General features: G+C 32.9%; 1 protein-coding gene across 1 annotated transcript in view; it reads left to right on the top strand.

Moving 5' to 3' along the window:
* Window positions 1-12573: 12573 nt before the first annotated feature.
* LOC111612906 (glycogen synthase kinase-3 beta-like) overlaps window positions 12574-20797 on the top strand; it is a gene marked incomplete at its 5' end in the record, with an annotated part of 28991 nt that continues 20767 nt past the window's right edge. The window contains one exon of the mRNA XM_023354195.1: window positions 12574-12792. Within this exon, the coding sequence (XP_023209963.1) occupies window positions 12574-12792 (219 nt within the window). The remainder of the gene's footprint in view (window positions 12793-20797) is intronic.

Genomic DNA, 20797 nt, shown 5'->3' with positions numbered 1-20797 from the left:
AGTGTTGTGACGGTAACATTATTCCACTAAATCTAAACTGTCTACAAGAGAAATAACAAATATAGTAGTAATCCAGTAGTAATTTTTTTATAATGAACAAATCTTTTCAGCGTTTATTGTTTTTGTTGGTATGTTAATTTTTATTTGAAAATAGTTCTAAAAATTGAAAATTGTGATAAAAATAAGCAAAAATATTTTCTCTTTCTTTGAAATCAGTCTATATATAATTTTTTAGAAATACAGTAGAGCATCAATTATCCAACCCCCGATTAACCATCATCTTGGTTAACTGACTGTGTTCTAGTCTGCGAATTCAAATGTCCGCTAGTGATGTGGCGCTACAATATTTGGCTATGTCTTGGCTAATTTAATATTATTTTTGTGTTTTAGCTGGCAACATTGGATCGACCATGAAAGGGAGCCAGTATTTAAACGAGGCTTAATTTTTTAATTTTTAACGATACAAAAGCGACGATTATTATTTTTTAAAAAAATTTGATAGGCTTAACGTGGAGGAAAATTCAATGCGAAGTAGGTTAATAGCAATATACTAATTACATGGAATATAATAATATACTACACTAATAATGGATTTTTTCATACTTTTCGGTTATCCGACTTTTCAATTATCCGACCAACCCCAGTCCTCAATTGAGTCGGATAGTCGATGCTCTACTGTAGAATGAAACGACTATATATCAATAACATATGTATAGCAAAGATTAATGATAAAGGTTAGAATTCCAGAAAGATTAATTTTAGTAGTGGCAGTAATTTGCATAGGAAAAAAATAGATAAATTTTCAAAGAAATACATACTGTGTATACATATATTAGATTTTCAGATGAAATTAAAAGTTGAATAAAATTTTTAAATTTTATTAATTAACAGTATAATTAAATTAATTTTAAGAATTATTTTCTATCCTTGATAATAAAACAATTAATATCTGTTATATGTAACAATTACTAATACAGCTGATTATACTAATTTCTTGCATATGATCATACTTCATAATAAATATTTCAGAACTTTAAAAAATTCATTTGTGAATTTTTTTAAAGTTTGTACTTATATCCCAGCTAAAAATATTATATTTCAGAACTATGTTTTGAATCATTTTGTATATTTGTATAAAAATCAAACTAAACTTACGCATATTTTATTAATATTATTCAAAAATTCATTTTTATCAAATTAGAATACATTTACTCTTCAAACTGTGAAGATAAAGTTTCATCATTACAAGTTAACTATTTATGTTTATCTGTTTTGCTTTTTTTTCTTTTTATTTCTTTTTATTTTATTTTAATCTTTTGCTTTTTGGATGCTAATAATGAATTCATTGGATACTGTAATTCATTGTTTATCCTTCTGGCCAAAAGTTTCTAGAAGACTTGTTTCTCAAGAAGAAATTATTTTTTGAAGTTAAAGTTTTTGGGTTGTGAGTTAATTTATTATGAACTAGCTTACCCGTCATGCATTGCTGTGATCTCAGAAGAAACGAAATTCAAGCAAACTCGTTATGATAAAATTTAGTTTACGTTTTATCATTTTTATTGAAACTTATTATTATTATTCATTTTCATCGGGAAAACATTTCAAAGTGTCGTTTCAATTTTATTTATTTATTGGAGTGCTTTGTGGATACACGATATTTTTTGTTTTTTCATCTGGTGCGTACACAAATAAATCAGAAGGTTTTCTGATGCGTGAGTTGGCCACATACAGTTGTCTATGTGAGAATCACGATTTCTTTAAATTTAGCCCACATACTTGCAGAGATTGTTAGAAGTGCGATATTCCCCATTTTTATATATATATATATTTTTAATTCTTTATAATTTTGATTATTTAATTGCTCCTTCCACTTTTCCTTGGCGTGTTGTGAAATTTCTGATAGTTGGATAATAAACCGTTTTATTGTAATTTGTCTTTTTAAATTATTTTGAGTTGATATTAAAATTTGGAAATGGGGGATCCCTAGATCGGTAAAATAGGCGAATTTCCTTCTACAACTTCGGTTGTTGTTCGGGATACAGTTAAGGTTTTAACAAAGTTCGAGCAATTACATAATTAGCAAAAAAAAAGTTGAAATAAAATGATTAAACAAAAATTATTAGAAATATCCCTAAATAATAAATGCATATATACAGATATTTTTTGGAGGGGGAAAATGATCTTCACAATTTGAAATCGATCGAACACACAGTGCTCGAATGCTTGTAAAAACGCGCGCCATCTATTGTAGGATAAATGTACTATGCCAAAAACCTTTGCGGGAGTGTATTAAAAAACTTTCCAAAGCTTCATGGCAATCGTACTATACCAGAAACCTTCGCGGGAGTATATTAAACAACTTCCCAAAGTTTCCTGGCAATCGGATAAACGGTGTGGTAATGCATGAAGGACAGACAGACATATAGACATACATTCATTTTTATATATATAGATAAGTCAACAGAATATTAAAGTGAAATGCATTAGAATTTGATATTTATTCCATTTTTTAGAAAATCAAGTGGACAAAAATTTTTAGAATAGTTTATTTCCTTACAGATAACAAAATTATGCATACTAAATTAACAGTTAATAACTTTTTCAAGTAAAAATTATAAATATAAGACATGGCCGACGGTATTACATTTAATTAAATTATACGTAATTGTATAAATATAAAATTGCAACGTTTAACAAAAATACTTTGTCTTTGTTATTCATATGTCACTTGCTCCAGTTGACAGTCCACAATTTCACAGAGGTTTTGTAAAATTGTGATGATCCAGACCAGCATTTCTCAAATGCTGGTCTGGATCATCTAAACTGAAACATTTTTCATCATTAAATATAATTAAATTAAAATTGGAATGTTTAGTGATATGTTTTTGCAAATTTAAGACATTAGTATTTATGGTTATTTTTCAATGGCAGTTTCTCCTCCATTTTTTCACAGATTGTTAGCCATAAATTAGTGTTACCACCTGTCTGGTTTTCACCCGGACAGTTCGGGAATCGACTCACTGTCTGGGTGAACTATTTATTTTGTCCGGGAATATCGTGCGCAATCTGTCAACTTTTTTTTTCTGCTTGTACGATTCGTATTCGTACACATCTCCAATATCCAATAGAGCTGAGTCATCTGTAGTTGTTTTTCTTAATTTAGGTTACTTACGTTACTCCTACCCAAGTCTCCCTAGTCCCAACTGTAACTGATTTAGAACCGGCATGCACTGCATGTTATTTGCATTGCAAAATGACATTGTGCATGCGTCAGGAACTTCTATTCGAACAAACTTCACCTGCTATCCAGGTCAGCAATTTTGAAAAGGTGGCAACACTACCATAAATCAATGAATAGAATGCCAGGAAGCATCTAATTTGAGTTGTTGTTTGATACTTTCACTGCTGACAATATGTCTCTTTCTACTTTGTTGAGGACATGACACTTAATTTCTCGTGCATCTCACTCTTGTGTTGCTTTTGGGCACCCAATACACTTTTCTTTCTTCCAACTTTTGTTATGCAATACGTTGAAAATAATACATGGCTACTTTTTGACTACTTGTGCTGTCTTTCTTTATGGTGAGTCCTAAAACAGATAACTGGAGGATCTTTTGCCTTATTTCTTTCAACAAAGTAATTTTAGAACAAAAAAATAGTTTAATTCAATGCAAATATATCATATAGTAACAAAAACAATGAAATTAACATTAAATATAACAGAATAAACAAAAAGTTCCAATGTTCTAAAAACTTTTGGCTGGCAGTGTATTATTATTACTTTATAAATAATTTTTCACAAATAATCAAACTATAGCATACACAGAGTGAGTCAAATGTCCCTTGTCTCCCTTTCATTCCAAAAGTACTGAAGATATATTCATTTTGTTAATGTAGTTACAACAAAGGAAGTTATGCATAGAGAATTGGATGAACATTTTTGTTGATCTTAAATTATTTTCAAGGTCACTTATGTCCTATATCATATTATTATTATTGTGAGAAAATACTTTGAAAATGTATTAAAATAATGTTTTCCCTGACAATTGTTGATTGTTTCAGGATTTAATTAAAGTGAACAAGTAATCAGCACTACATAGATAGATATTCAAACTATTAATCATTTTTAAAAATTAACTCTAAATTTATTAAGGGTAAAAGTGGCTTTGTTTTAAGTGATGTAGAAAATGATTTTAAAGATTGTCCAAAGTTTATTTCATTATCCATACATGACTACCTTCAGTACTTTTGGAATGAATAGAATAGGGTGCAAAGAACTTGACTCAGCCTGTATATAAATACACTTAAATTTTTATTGCAGATAGAATTAAAATAAAAGGGTAGATTGCACTTTTAAAAAAATAATAAAATAATTTTAATAAAATCTANAGGGTAGATTGCACTTTTAAAAAAATAATAAAATAATTTTAATAAAATCTACAGTGGATTACTGTAATTACACCTTACAAATTTGTTCTTCATAAAATAGTTTTGAATGTTATAAAAATTGATATGATAAAATAAATGTATATGATGTACAATTACAAAAATATATACATGAAAATTGATTCATAAATACTATCATTAATATAATACATATTTTAATACTATATAACACAAATTTATAAAGCACTTTTGTTTTTTATTTTATAGATTAGGTTTATATAGTAATTATTCTGTTATAAATAAATTGCAATTGATATTATATAGATATCAATTGTAGTTTGTCTTAATAAGTTTTTAACATTTTTATTCAAGATTCTTTTTATTTTAATTATCCAAATTATAATTTATAATGATAAATTATCAGAGATTGAAGAAAAGAAATTGCTGAATAACAAATTAAAAGATCACCTTTGGGAAATCAGTGTAATATTTTGTCACTTGAGCAAGACTGTCAACTAGCACCAGTTCCAGTCAAGCCACTCGCCGTGCACAGATAACACTGGACCACTTTGAGCACTGGGCAATGACGTGGAGCCTGTCTTTCACCGCCAACAAAAGCACGACTATAGATTAATTGCCAAAAACCAACCGCCCTCCTCTTCCCTCTCTTCCCTGACCCTTAGTTCAGGCCCAATCTCCCAGTGTGCATCCATACATATCCTGGGCATCTTTTTTCTCACAGACATTCACCTTGCATGTTCACAAAACTTAATTGTACATAAAACTGACTCGTGCAGGCAACTTTTCAAGTATTTCGCCTCTCGCCGAAATGGCACAAGGACGGACAATCTTCTCCAGATGATTTACACCAGTGTTTTTCAACCTCTAACAAATCGTCACACCTTTCAACATAGTATTGCCCTCCTTCAATAAAACCATTACGTAATATCACCCCCTTCACTTCAAAATTCCAATGCTGAGGGCCAAGGCTAATGCCAAATTCGTACTGCATTGAATGAACTAGTGACTAGTATAATGATATTTATTTAATTATTGTACGATATAACGAATAAAATATCTAATTATTCTTAATATAATGTTTTACTAATCGCCCTCTCAACATGGAAAAATGCCCATGGGCGATATTGCCCCCATTGAGAAACACTGATTTACACAGTAACAAGCCCAATGGTGACTTTTGGTTCAAACCTGCTTGAAGGAGCGCCACCCACTACAATTCACCTTATTGAAAAGCCACTCCACACAGTCCTCTGAACTGCATTGGGTGTCCCGAAAACCATCCTGATCATCTCGCTATACACTGAAACGAGTTATACACTGCTGCAACTCAGGCTCCGCCAAAAAGTGTTGGCAAGCGCCAACACCCATATCTCCAGGGGCTTGCACTGCCACTGTACCCGCTTTTTTGTATAGCACATAGTCTGGACTACTATCGCTGGCACCCATATCAGAGACCATACATTCAAAGAGTAATCTCCCTTATATGTCAGGAGGAGCTCCCGATATCCCACCTCTCTCGGCAGAGACATACACTGTTCAGTATAGTTCAGGTTCATCCACACCTACACCTTGAAGAGCTAACTCGCTATCTGTTGAACCCCTCTGGCGGTCGCATGCGCACACTTCCAGGAGCTGCAAACGTCAACCTGGTAGGAAAGGATCCTCTTAGGGGTGGACGCCTCCAAGTCAAGGATTCGTTCATTGATAGGCATCGTACTCCCGGGTCGCAACATCAGGGAGACCTGGCTTTTACATAGTTCTTGTAATGTATACGGAGCAGAAGCCCTGGGTATCCAATGGGCGCTACAACTAAGCTTATGCCTAGAAGGTCTATCTGTCATATGCTCAAACAGTATGTCTGCCATACAGGCGATCGGCAATATCTCCTTTTCTTCCCCAGCAGTATTTATCGACACTGCAGACACAATTAGTCAACACCCCAAACCCATAGAAATCGGGTGGACCTCGGTCCACGTGGGGATAGACATTAATGAGATGGAAGACAGAGCCATGCGCACAGACATACCATCAGGCTCCTGGCATAGGCCCCAATGGTCTGCGATTTAATCCGAGCATTTAGGGAATCACAAAAAACAGCAATTATAAAATTGTGGTCAACTAGCTTGCAGCATAAAGGGCGGGAACACCTCAGTCCCTTCACTCCCTGGCCATACAGGCATGCTTCCTCACGTAGTGCGAAGACTCTCTTGGCATGTCTTAGAACAGACATGGCCCCTTTAAACGGGTTTCTCTATTTTAGAAACCTACGAGCCTCACCAGACTGTCCACATTGTGGCACTCAGGAGACATCCTGCCATTTTTGGCTGACGTGCCCACAGTACAAGGAAGCCCGCCAAGACCTCGGTCGTACTCTGATGATAGACTTTACAATCGTCCAGAATTTAACACTCATATATTGGGCAAGAACAGACCTCCTGCCTAGACAGCACATTGAGCCCCTTGAACACTTTGTATATCGTACACACCACTTCACCTAACTGCGGAACGGAGCACATTGGAGGAACGGCGATCTGGCCAGAATCTCCATATTAAAGAAAGAAAGAAAAGACTTGCTTACTATGTATTGATGATACATAAATGGTATAAAATTAAATAAGTCTGAAGATATAATTATATGTGAATAAGGTTCTCATTCTGACAACAGTTTGGAATTTATATACAGTATATAATGTGTTTTTCTATGAAATTTTTAAATATTGAAGAATAATTATCACTAAATAGTACAAAATATTTTCACTAAAAGATAGATGATGCATTAATTCTTCCACTATTTTTATGTAGCTTTACTGTTTCAACATAGTCCTTTGTCATAGAAATAAAATATAGTGGATGATCTAAAGATTATATACAGTCGACCCCCCTATAACGTGCGTTCCTATAACGGAAATTCCTATAACGTAGCGAAAAAATTGCAGCAACATTCGTTTAAAGGAGCTCCTAAAATGTCGTCGCTGACTTGTTTCGCGACAAGATTGATAGAATCTGGACTAATAGTGGATGAGCAGCCGAACTACTTTCCTCCGCCCTGCGCCACGCTATGGAACGGCTAAATTGAGTTTGCTATCGTCTGTACAAGTATTATTCATAAATTATATATAAATTAGGTACTGTACATATAATTATACTGTACAGTCGACCCCCTATAACGTGCGTTCCTATAACGGAAATTCCTATAACGTTGCGAAAAAATTGTAGCAACATTCGTATAAAGGAGCTCCTTAAACGTCGTTGCTGACTCGTTTCGCGACAAGATTGATAGAATCTGGACCAATAGTGGATGAGCAGCAGAACTACTTTCCTCTGCCCTGCGCCACGCTACAGAGCGGCTAAATTGAGTTTGCTATCGCCTGTACAGTATTATGTATAAATTATATATAAATTAGGTACTNCAGACAGACATACATTCATTTTTATATATATAGATAATATGTTTCAAGTATTAATAATTTGCGACTCTGAAAACTTTTTTTTAATTAATAATTTCAACCAATTAAAAATTTTAATTTGCAAAATTTAAGAATATAACTCATTAGAAAGAACAGTAAATATAAAGACAATTTTTTTCTCAATTATATTTTAAGAGAGACATACCATATATTTTCTAATAGGCATCTCCTGCATTTAATTACCAAACTGACCTAGTGCTTATTAGACTATGGTTATGTTCCACAAAAAATAAAGAAACCAAGGAAAGAACAGATCAAAATATACAGATTTAGCAAAGGATAATTAATGACCTGTTACACTAATTTTGGTCAACTGACTCAGATATGACATGCTTGAAAACAAAACCAGAAATTTCTGAGTTTTGGTTTTGCCAGAGATGGCGTCTGTTCAAGTCTTCACTGTAAGGCCTCATTTGTGCAATCTAATTTTCTAATAATACATTTCTACTTTGGTCAATGTTTAGTTTGCATAGGAGATGACAATGGGATGTTGGCTTGGATCTCAATGAGAGTAGCAGAGTCCATTGTTAGAAGCATTTATATGCAGTTCATTGGATATGTCAAAGTAGCTGAGTACTGGTTTAGAAATCAAAGCTGTCTTGAATCAATTGAAGACATTTTATTGTTGAAGGTCTCATTTGAAGCTTTTGCTTTTGCTAGGTATGAAGTTGAAAGTTAGGGTGATAGCAGAAAAACTTTCTATGAAGTGACGATAATACAAACAGAGCTCCAGGAAGCTTTACTTGTAAGTTCATTGACCTGGGATAGTTTTAAAATGCTTATAGTTTGTTGAAATTGGGTTAGACTCAATCCCTGTCAATAAGTTGACTAAGGATCTCTAAACTTTAGAACTCAAAGCTGTGGGTTTAGTTGCAGATTTATATATCAGAAACATACCATCACAGCCTGGGTTCTAGATCATCAAGGATCAATGGCAAATCAAACATGATGGTGTCTAAAGCCTGGATGCCACATTACCATAAAACAGAAACTTAGAAACAGGACTGAAACATACAGAATTTTCTTTTCAATTATCATTATGTTTAACTTTACTCCACTAGTGCCAAAATAAACATTATGTGGAAATGCACCATCTGTTGATCAGTTGCTTTTTTCATAAATAGTTCTAAATTGGTTTGTTTTCTTTACTGTATTTTCTGCCATTACAACAATTAAATTACATAAGATGATGATAAGGATAGAACAAAAGTTCTGTCTTTATCAGCATCACAACTTCACACCTCACAAATGTATGCATTTTTATTGATTGTAGAATGACAGAAATGTGGAACAAAATGGAAAAGTTAAATCATTTTTAACTTTACTTTCAGCCTTGTTTCTTTTAAACTGAATGTTCTAAAACTGAAAATTTTGTCACTTGCTGTCAGTTTTGTGATTCTGTCGAGGATTCCAGTAATGTGAAGTCCAGGCATTAGTTACAGAGACAGCTGTTTCAGTTGAATCCCATTAATACTCTGCCAGAATGAAGGTTCATTGCATAATTCAAAGCTTATGTGGCAGATTTTATGTAATTTATCCAGGGAACAAAAACAATCTTCTCCTATTTTTCCACTTCTATCTGCCAATATCTGGAATTCAGGTCTATTAATGAATAGATCTTGGGTTTTTGCAGACAGTGCAGTGTCATCAGTTTTTGGAACAGATAAGCTTTTTTTATTTTTTGGGTGGTGTTTAGTTTTCAGTAATTTAGTCAAAATTGTAATTATTCAGACAATTTTATGACAAAAACAGGATAGATTTAGATGAATTGTATGGTTGTATGACCCCAGGACTAACATCTTATACACTTGCTTGCTGACAATTATTCATTCATTTGACAAGAATTGGAATGGTTTCTGTTTGATTAGTGGATGGATCCAGGTGTGGATGCAGTTTTTTGCCAACATTGGGTGTTTCCAGCAAACTCCTGTACTTTCAAAGTAATGCTAAGATGTCAACTTTTTGTTTCAAAGTCAACACTGCATCGATCATTGATTTCAAATGACAGTTGGTCATTTGAAATCAGTGATTCAGTTGATGTTCAGTGACCTCTGGTTCTAGATTCTCAGTGATGGTTTTGATGATAATGGCCTCATTTTTAGATTTCCACTTTTCAAGTTGAGTCTGACAGCTATTTTTGATCAGATTATGTGATGATTGTCATCAAGCAGAAGTAAGCTATTCATTAGGCTCTAGCTGCTCTTCTAGCACCAATTGTTGATTTTCATTGATAAAACCCAGGTAACATCCGGTAGTTGTGGGTGAAAAGAACAGCTCATAGAAAAAACTGGAGATGATATCTTTGGAAATGATGAGTACAAAGATAATGGTAACAAAAGTGAAAGATCAGCAGCTGTTAAGTGAATGTTCTGATCTCTATAATTGATTATGGCATTGGTCTTCTTTGAAAAATTTAGTCTTGGCTACAGGGTCAAACAACAAGAAATTCAACAGAAATCATGAGAGTTAGTTCGTTCTTATTTGGGCAATATACTGACCAAAAATACTTTGAGATTCCATCCATAATAGAAACAATTGACAAAGCTAAGAGAGAACTTTACACAGTTTCCATCTTAATTTATCAGACATAAGAAACAGGTCCATGTTGATGAGTGTTGGCATTTTGATGGAGCCAATCAAGAGATCAATGAGACTACAATTAAGGTGTGGCAATCGCAGTTAGATTTCAGTGAAGTGAGTCAAGTCTATCCTCAAAGGTGCCCATGTTTAGTTTTCTCACAGAAGACAGTTGGGTGAACTTTGGCATTCAGCGGCCCTGGGCAATATAGACACTGATCAGCACGTCCTTGATGTCTGGTTTCTCATGAGGCTGAAGCTTTATAGATACCACTAAAAAGCTCAATTTTCATTGGGACATTCTTCTGGCATTGATGAGTAGCTGATCTCTAGCATTTCTAGTATTGAAAGAGAATTGTAGATTAATTGTGATAATGCAGTAAAGCGTCTAACATATTTCAATGGGCTCTTTTGATATCATCATCATACATGTTCAACTTGATGACACAAAGCATACAAGTACATTATTGGCAGTTTGCCAGATATCATTACATCTGAATATGGTTAATCAATATATCAGTGGATTTGACAGGCAGTTTTTTTGTACTATTCCTTTCAGTTGGCAAGGCACTTTTGATGGAAATGAAATTGAAATGTGTGCTTGGAAATTATATTGATATAGCTGGCTCTTTTTACTGCTGCTCTGGAATGTTGGAAAATAGCATTGATACGGTGCGGGAGGAATTTTTTTGTTTGTTTGTTGACTTCTCAGATTAGCCTTGCTAAGTTGGGCTATTCCTCATCAAAACTGGCTGTTTGGCAAAATTGTATATTCAATAGAATATACAATTTTGGTTCATCTAATGGTGTCTGAACTGTTTGATTCAGCAGAAAGTCAAGATGGAGGCATCAACTTCCATTGTCTTCATCTTCTTTTGTTGTTTTGTTAAATATTTTGTTGGCCTTTGGTGGTCAACAAAACATTTAACAGATCTTTGGCAATATCATCAGGTGTTATAGCTTCAGTGTTTGGCACTAGTGCAGCAACTTCACAGCACAGAGAAGGATATTCTAGATGTTAGACTCTGTATTTCCTGACAGTGGGACTTGGCTGTAGATGCAGTATCGTATCCCTGGCTGACTCTTGGTTGTGTCCAAAAATTTCCAAGAAGGCATTTTGAAAGAATGGCCAGTCTACAATTTGGCTTTCATTGGTTTACATCAGGGGTCGCTAAAGTGGTCGATATCGACCTCCAGGGGTCGATGCAGCTAGGGGGGGTCTATAAAGAGGTCAATGCGGTTAAAGGGTCACAATCTTTTTTTTTTTTTTTTGCTCATACACTTACACTTGTAATAAAACTTTACAGTGGGGGTCAATGTGAGGTTTTGGAAAGTGGTTGGGGGTCGACAGTTAAAAAAGTTTGGCGACCCCTGGTTTACATACCAGTGTTTGGCAGTATATTTCAAGAAGAAATATATATTGTAAAGCTTGATTTTATTATTCCAATTGTTATGGCAAGCAATTCAAAGTTGTCAATGTAGCAGTAGGTGTCTTTGTTCTTCTCATTGTGATAGATCAGGGGCTGTTGTCAGGCTTGTTGGACATGGACTATAGGTCAAGCAGTTAGTCAACATATCTATATTGTGATGGATTTTTTAGGATGGTTTTGGTCCCTTGCCATAATGGATCTTTTAGATAAGACAAATTTGAAACCTAATTCCCTCAGTCTTTTACTTTGCTAAATTTTGTCAAGATATATTACCACCACCAAAAATGTGTTGTGGAAAAGTAAAAAGATAAAGTTTAAACATAATCACTTTATTTACAAAATGTGATGTTAAACAGATAAGAAATAGAATGAATGGTAATTAACTAAAAAAGGAATAACAATAATAAAACTAATATCAAAAACAAAAAGAAATCACTGGTTGAAACTATCCAACACAATAGAACGCCAAAAATCAAAGTCTGTCACGAGTGCATTCATCATTTGAGTCATCCTGAAGAGATGAAGTTACAATGCTATCTCACTACCTAATTAGTTAAAGTTAAAATGTAATGCAATATAAGATATATAATAATTTTTCAATAAATATATTTTTCATTTAAGATATGATAAACTATTGAAAATAACATTTTTTTTACACTTAAAAATATCTATTCAAGCAATATTAAGTTATTTACTTTCAAATTATTTTCTCTGTAGATGTTTGGTCAGCTGGCTGTGTTCTAGCAGAACTACTACTAGGACAACCAATTTTTCCAGGTGATAGTGGTGTAGATCAGTTAGTGGAAATAATTAAAGTGCTTGGAACACCTACAAAGGAACAAATCAGAGAAATGAATCGGAATTATACAGAATTTAAATTTCCACAGATTAAAGCACATCCATGGCAAAAGGTTTGATTTAAAATATTTTGTTTTTATGCAATAATATGTAGTAATAAGTTCATAGATTTTCTAAATGTATTAGATTTTTCAATAATTAAATTGTTTTGATAAAGTTATTTAATAATTAAAAAATGAATCTTATTCATTGACAATTTGATATTTTAGTAAAAATTGATATTGATATATTAATTTAAAACTTATTGAATAATTAACAAACAAATGTCAAAGTCTAAAGATGGGATAAGAGTTGAATTTTTAGTTACATTTATAGCTAACACTAACATTTTGTATTGGTGACTAAGACCATTTTAAATTTGTTTTACAATTCTTTATATGAGTAATCCAGAGATACAAACTACTATGAATTTTCCATAGTTTCTATGAAAGTCATATGTAAATTACAGACATAGGAATAGCTCTCTAAACACTATATAACAATTAATATAATAAATACAAGTACGACTCTTTTACAAAAAAAAAAAAATTTTTTTTGTTTCAGTCATTTCTTTTGTTGTTTGCACCATCAGCAGTTCATAAAAACCACAAATACTCACGGAGACAACCTTCCTTTTTAGGCTATTGCCTCCGTAGTTAAAATGCAAAAATGATAAAAGCATCATCTGGTGTTCTTGCCACAATCACATAATACATTTTAAGTAAAAATAATAAGTTTNGTTAATTTTCATAAATTTGTTAGTTTCTATTAACTGTTAAGTTTCTGTTAAAATTTAATTATTATCAATTAAAAATTATTAAAATTCTGGTAATATATTTAACTTATAGAAAGATGAAGTTTATTTGAATCTGGTATTGGAGTTTATTCCTGAAACTGTGTACAGAGTAGCTAGGCATTATAGCAAGTCAAAACAAACCATACCGACATCTTTTATAAAGGTATATATAGTGTTGCTGTTAATTCTTTTATGAAATTATAGATGTTCTTACATGTTTTATTGATGTTTCAGTTATACATGTACCAACTATTCCGAAGTCTAGCTTACATTCATTCCTTAGGAATTTGCCATCGTGACATTAAACCACAAAATCTTCTTTTAGATCCTGAATCAGGTGTATTAAAATTATGTGACTTTGGAAGGTAAATCTTACATTTATGTAAAATATATTGTTGTAGATAACTTAAATTTTAATTAAATTTTAATATTCTTTATAGTGCAAAACACTTAGTTAGGGGAGAACCCAACGTGTCATATATTTGTTCGCGTTATTACCGTGCTCCAGAATTGATATTTGGTGCTACGGATTACACAACAATGATTGGTAAGTAGTTAAAATTATTATAGTTATTTTATCTATTATTAATTATCTTTTGAATTTATGAAATAAAAACATAAGACAATGGTGTAGCCAGGGAGCTGCAGCCCAGGGCTAGGACCCCATAAATCTTTTAAAAAATTACAAAAATTTACATTATAAATAATAATAATAATAACAAACTAAATTCAAATCCTGGCAAAAGCAAAAGAATGTCATTCTCTGGTACCACTTGGAACATTTCACTATGGTAGTATAGGTGTATTATCTCAGTCCAGCTAGGAGATTGGGCAAAACTTGGATATTAATGTAATATATTTGTCTTCTAGTCACTTCCTTTTCAGAATGCTCAAGTAATTTTCAAGTAACCAGTGTGGTATGTAGGTGTATTCATATCCATCAACATTAGGATTTAAAGAGGCACAAGATAACAGTAACAGTTCTGGAAAAATCAGATGCACACATTCCAAATGGGTAGCACAGAAAAATATAGTCAAATTAATTAACTATTTGTTATACTTAAAAATTTAACCACAGTTGATATTAAATAAACTACTCTCTCTCTCTTCAAATAACAGTTGTGTTAGTATTTTAATGAGTGATACGATATAACAGTATAGATAACAAACACACTCATTAACATTCTTTTTCTGCTCCTCTCTTCTTGAGCAACTGGCATCCATATAACTGAACTACTGTAGTATTCATTCACCATGAGAAATAGTTTCACATTCTATAGATCATAATTTCACATTATGATATATAGAATGAAATGGTTTGGATGATTACATTATCATATCAGACACTATCTTCATACCAAAATTCATCAAAATCAGTGGGGAGATATACATATGATACCCCTCATTAGTGCTCATTAGTGAGCATACACAAGGAATTAGTTTTAGAGAAGAAAGAGTTTGAGATGGAAGTTATAGTAAGATTTTCTGAGAATCCAAGACTGCTATTTAAGATTTTTTTAGTTCACAAATTTTTTAAAGTGATGTGAATTTTTTTAACTGAATACCTAAACCTAACATAGGAATTTTCACTCTGCTTGGTTTCCTTTATAGAGCAACTGAACAGATCATTTCAATATTGACTGAATCAAAGTTCTGTTTCTTGAGTAAAACACTTGTTCTGTTTTTGAAAGAAAAACAGAATAAATACAAAGATCTAGTTTAAAAATCCAATATGTCTGCCTAACTTGTCCTACCATCCACCTAAATCCTACATCCATTCTTGAATATGATTTTGCTTATTAAAATGTGAAGTTTTTATATTTAATAGATTTTGATTTGTGTGTGAAATATATTTTTACCTTATGGCATGCATTTTGAATTTAAGTTTAAATTTTTATTTTTTCAGAATAGTAAGCTATCCAGAAATAAACAAAGCATTAAATATATTTAGAAAGCATTGCCTAATTAAAGTTTAAAATTTAAATATTCAATGTAAAACTTTGATTCAGTAATCCCTAAAACCATAGTGTACAAGGTCATTTGATTATCTATATGCATTTGTTATTTTTAATTATAAAATTACAATATTAAACAGTAAAACTTAAACAATGGGATAAATATGAAATTTATCTTGAAACAATTCAAAATTCCTATACAATGAATCTTTAATATTTCAATAATTTTTTCTTTTTATAGGATATTGAAAATACATTTTTATTTTTTATTTTTTTTAAATATATGTATGTATTTAAAGATATCACTATTTAACAGTTAACAGTTTCATTTCTGTGTAATGACTTCTGCAAGCTAGATGAATTAAAACAAAAAACAAATACATTTTTAGTATTGATAAGTGTTAAAATTGGTTAAACTGCTGACTGATTTCTGTAACTGCTATTGTCCAGACAGACATTACCTGTATTATGCTGTACTCATAAGCAGGATGAAACAGTATATCTGAGAATAAATATTTAAATAATGGCTTTTTTCATTTATTAAATATTGTAACTAATGCCTTCTTCATCAAGAAAACATTCCAGACAAAATTTTTTATTATTTAAATAAAGTTAGAATCATGTTTTAAAAATAAAATAATTTGTTTAAAAATTCAAAGATTATTGACTATTTACCAGAAAAAAACATATAAAAGTACATATTATTTCAAGTGTAATATTCTATCATCAATTGGTCTCCAGGAAAGAGAGTTAGCACATAAATGCATTTAGCCCAATTTTTATATAGCCTACACTGTGTGTATTGTAATCTAGTAGATACAGAGCAGGCCTCGGAACGGATCACTATTCTCACTATTTTTAAATTAGTTGCTGCTTCTCAATTATTTTGGGAATGTATTATTATTTCTCACTTTTTCTGTTATGGGCAACAATGTTTTTGTGATGACAAGTTGTCACATGTTACTTTAATTAATGTTTAAATACTTAAATTGTGACACCCATAACGTCTTTCTCTTGTTGTAGATTGAAAACACCTCAAAAGTCATGTTATTACATGAATTTTGAGGTATTAAAAATGTTAGTTATGCAATAGCATAAATTTGAGAGTGCATAGTCTAATGACAAAATTTTTTTTCAAAGTACAGTGTTTTAATTCCTTCCAAGCCTCTCACAATTAACTTTCATGCCTTCAATTTAAGGGCCATTGTTAATAAACCAGTCTAAAAATGAAAATCAAGTGAAAGAATGATAAATAAACATAATTTAAAACAACACTATTTATCATTTTNAAAAAAAAATTTTTTTTTGTAAAAGAGTCGTACTTATATTTATTATATTAATATTAAATAATCGTTGGCCATGTAAAACTTATTATTTTTACTTACTATATAACAATATTTTATACTTTTTGGATAAGCATGCTAATGCAACAAGATGTTTGGGAACTTGTCTTGTGTTAACTTGGTGAATTCCTAAATGCAGTGTTTCAATATCAGTTTCTATGTCATTGATATGATGCTTATAAATAGAAAGTTTGAATTGATATAAGAAATTTGGCATATATGTATTGTCTTTAGAAATGCATGTATGCCAAATCATATCCATTGCCATATGTTATGATGTGAGACCAAAACAAGACATTGAAGACTACATGGATCAGATAGAGTATCTCTAAGAACTGGTTTGTCAGGTAACTGATATAAGCAAAATGTTTATTTTAGAAAGGCATGCAAGTGCCTACTGTTATGGCATTGGTTTAAAGAGTGATGAAATTTGATACAGTAGGCTACCGGTTGGACAGTCTCATAAAGCAACTCCTTCCCTGCCCCACCTATTGGCACTACAGGTTTTAAAGAGACTATGCCTTGTTCATCGACTGGTCGGTACCTGACACGGTAGACAGGGCTGACATAGCTGGGCCCTATGATACATCATTCGGGCTCCCGGCGGCGGATATTCTAGATGTTAGACTCTGTATTTCCTGANATGCCTTGTTCATCGACTGGTCGGTACCTGACACGGTAGACAGGGCTGACATAGCTGGGCCCTATGATACATCATTCGGGCTCCCGTCCGCACCCCGGCCCAGCTCACTAACTTGGCATAACTTTTGTTTGTGCAGCCTGTACTGCACTTATGGTCCACACTACTAAACCTGTTCCAGCTCACACATGCACTAATTACTCAGACTTATACCTACATGTAGTAGGTATACGGACAGCAGGGCCCCCACCCCTAAGGGAGGGGACCCAAACAAGCCTTCCAAACCTATAGATCGAAGAGATTATGATTTTTTTCATCAATTCCTTTAGTTTCATTAGGTTCCCTTTACTAGCTGCTAGCGTTCGAAGTACTTGTTCAGGGGGCTTAGACAAGTCAACTTGGTCCGCCCCTAGGCGGAAGTCCCTTGTTAGGGGACAGTCAAGTACGTAATGCCTCGTGTCACCGCGAGGACTACCACAGGGGCAGCTACCATCTCCTTGTCCAAACTTGGACTTGAAGTGGGGGAACCTCCCGTGGCCAGTTAAGATTTGAGTCGACAACGAGCAACAACTTATCGGTGTGAGGCCAACTACAGGCACGAAGGCGTAGGTTGGCCTACCTACTGTACTTAGAGTCCAGCGCTCTCGCCAGCTTATCATCGATCTTTGCAGTAGAGTACCTTTTAAGTATGTAATCGAGGGATCTACCATCCTCGTCAGTTGGACAGTGTTGACTTTAAGAACTCATAATTTTGTTTGCATGGAATCACTAATATTTCAAATCTTAAACAAGTCAGTACATTTATACTAATGGCATGGAATATGCAGTGCTTTCAGTGTACAAGTGACTAAGTGTCTGTCTAAACATTGTTCCTTTTCATGACTGAGTTGCACAGTTATGCTAAAACCTGTTCAAAAAATGACACATACTTGTTTGACATCATGATTGAACACTAGGAAAGCCCATATGAAACAATAGCATAGTGACATATGCTAGATGTAAGTAAAATGATCGATTTCATCAATTATATGAATTTTACTGTATTGAAATGATAAATTTCAAATTTATTTTAAAAATCTAAAGTAAATTCTTGTTTTTTCTATTTGCATATGTAATTACTTATAATTAAATTTATAATTAATTTATATATCTGATGATGACCCATACTTTAGGATGAAAACATTTGTGTATAGCAAATAAATGCTTCTCAGCAGCTCAAGGTGTTTATTGATGAATTAAATTTATAATATTGATTATATTAATGTAATTTGAAAAAAATAACTTTATTTTAGAATAAAATTAAGACAATTTATGAATATCTTAAAATTGGAGCAATGATGTGATATCAAAAGTGGGATGGATAGGGAGCATTTTCCCCTGCTTTTCAACCATGACATATGTTATTTCTATTTCAAAGCTTCATCACTTTTCTACATCCATCATTACATTCCTACATTCATATTCAGTATATAATTTTTCATATTCATTCCTCTTCTTTCCTACATGTTATTTAGGTCCGTTTTAATTTTTTTTTTTTTTTTTGTAATAGAATATATTTTGGGTGCAGCTAGATGTATTTTAATTCTCTCATTTATCTATACTAGATATACTAGATACTATATGGTATGCTAGGAATGTTGTTGGCAGATTTTTTACATATTTTTATCAGTGTTTTCTTGCTTGCTTGCTTTATTTCAAGATATTTCTTTCAATTTTTTTGTCTATTTCAATGATTACATCAGTTCTTTGGTTAGAATGTCTAAATAGCATAAATTTATACACCTTCCTAATTATTTGGTTTTATTTTCTCTGTTTAATAGTTTTTGTTTTATATATTTAATTTAGTATATTGGGGAAAACATTAAAATGTACTTCACAATCTAGCTGACTTTCATCACTTTGAACCCTGATTTCTCTTTGCTTATGTTGTCAACTAGTTCAGCCATCCTGCAAGTCATTCACTTTAGATGTAAGTGTAACCATACGTCTTACAGAGCAGTCCACAACAAGCTAAGAAAGGTCAGTGCTGGTTCAGCACACTCAGGTGGTTTCCATAGTGTCCCTTAAATTCTGGATTAGATCTGGTTAAGACCATAAGGCCACTCCACATTTCTCTTGCTATTGAAATGTTCTTACAACCACTCTAGCACATGTTCCTGGTGGCACCTCACATTATCATGCTGGAATATGCCACTTCCATTTGAGTAGAAGTGCAACAAAGTGGGATATACATGATCTCAGTGTATCCCAATAAATCACTGTAGTTGCATGGTCTACTCCCCAGAAGTTCCAGTCAATGCCAGATAAAAATTCCCCAGACCATAAAACTACTGCCATCAGCCTGGACAGTGCTTATTATGTATGCAGGATCCATTGCTTTGTGTAGTTGGCACCATAACTGCATACAACCATCAGCATGATGGAGTAAAAATCTTGACTCATCATACTAACACATCTTTTTCCAATCCTCAATGGTCCAATTGTCATGTTCTTGAGCCCACAGATGCCAGTTTTCCTGGTAAGGCTTGGTGAGTAGCAGGTGTCTGGTGTGCCACCTGATGTTGCACTCCCATGGTTATATTGTGATGTCAATTCATGCATGTTGATGTTTTGATTGGTCTTTGAGTCATTTCACTTTAGGCTCACCCAGTTTGACACCTTCCATTACTCTATACAATTTTGTCTATTTTGAGTTTATTTTGCCACTGTTCCACCACTCTATGAACATCTTCACTACAGTTGCCCTGCTGCAGCCTATATTAAACATATTTTGAAATTGAGGCACTTGCTGCCTTATCACTGACAATCATATCTTTCTGGAAAGGTGATAAAGCTTTACCCCTGTCCATTATTCAAATGACAATATGCTGGACTTGTTGATAAGTATATATTCCTTACAATAAAATAAGAATAATTGCAAAAATGTTACACTTTGTTACTTTAGAATTAAAACTATTTACTGTGGGGATAATCACAATTCAGTGAATACTCAGTGTATATTGCACTAGCTTACCCGTCGCGCATTGCTGCGATCTCAGAAGAAACGAAATTCAAGCAAACTCGTAATGATAAAATTAAATTTTCATTTTATCATTTTTATTGAAACTTATTATTATTATTCGTTTTCATTGGGAAAACATTTCAAAGTGTTGTTTCAATTCTATTTATTTATTGGAGTGCTCGTGGATACACAATATTTTTTGTTTTTCCGTTTGGTGCGTACACGAATAAATCAAAAGATTTTCCGACGTATGAGCCGGCCACGTACAGTTGTCCACGCGAGAAGCACGGATTCTCCAAATTTAGCCCACACACTCGCAGCGATTGTCAGAAGCGCGATATTCC

The sequence above is a fragment of the Centruroides sculpturatus genome, unplaced genomic scaffold (genome assembly GCF_000671375.1).
Source record: "Centruroides sculpturatus isolate CEXI.00-Female unplaced genomic scaffold, Cexi_2.0 scaffold1575, whole genome shotgun sequence".
Lineage (NCBI taxonomy): Eukaryota > Metazoa > Arthropoda > Arachnida > Scorpiones > Buthidae > Centruroides > Centruroides sculpturatus.
This window is presented reverse-complemented; position numbering and strand designations above follow the sequence as displayed.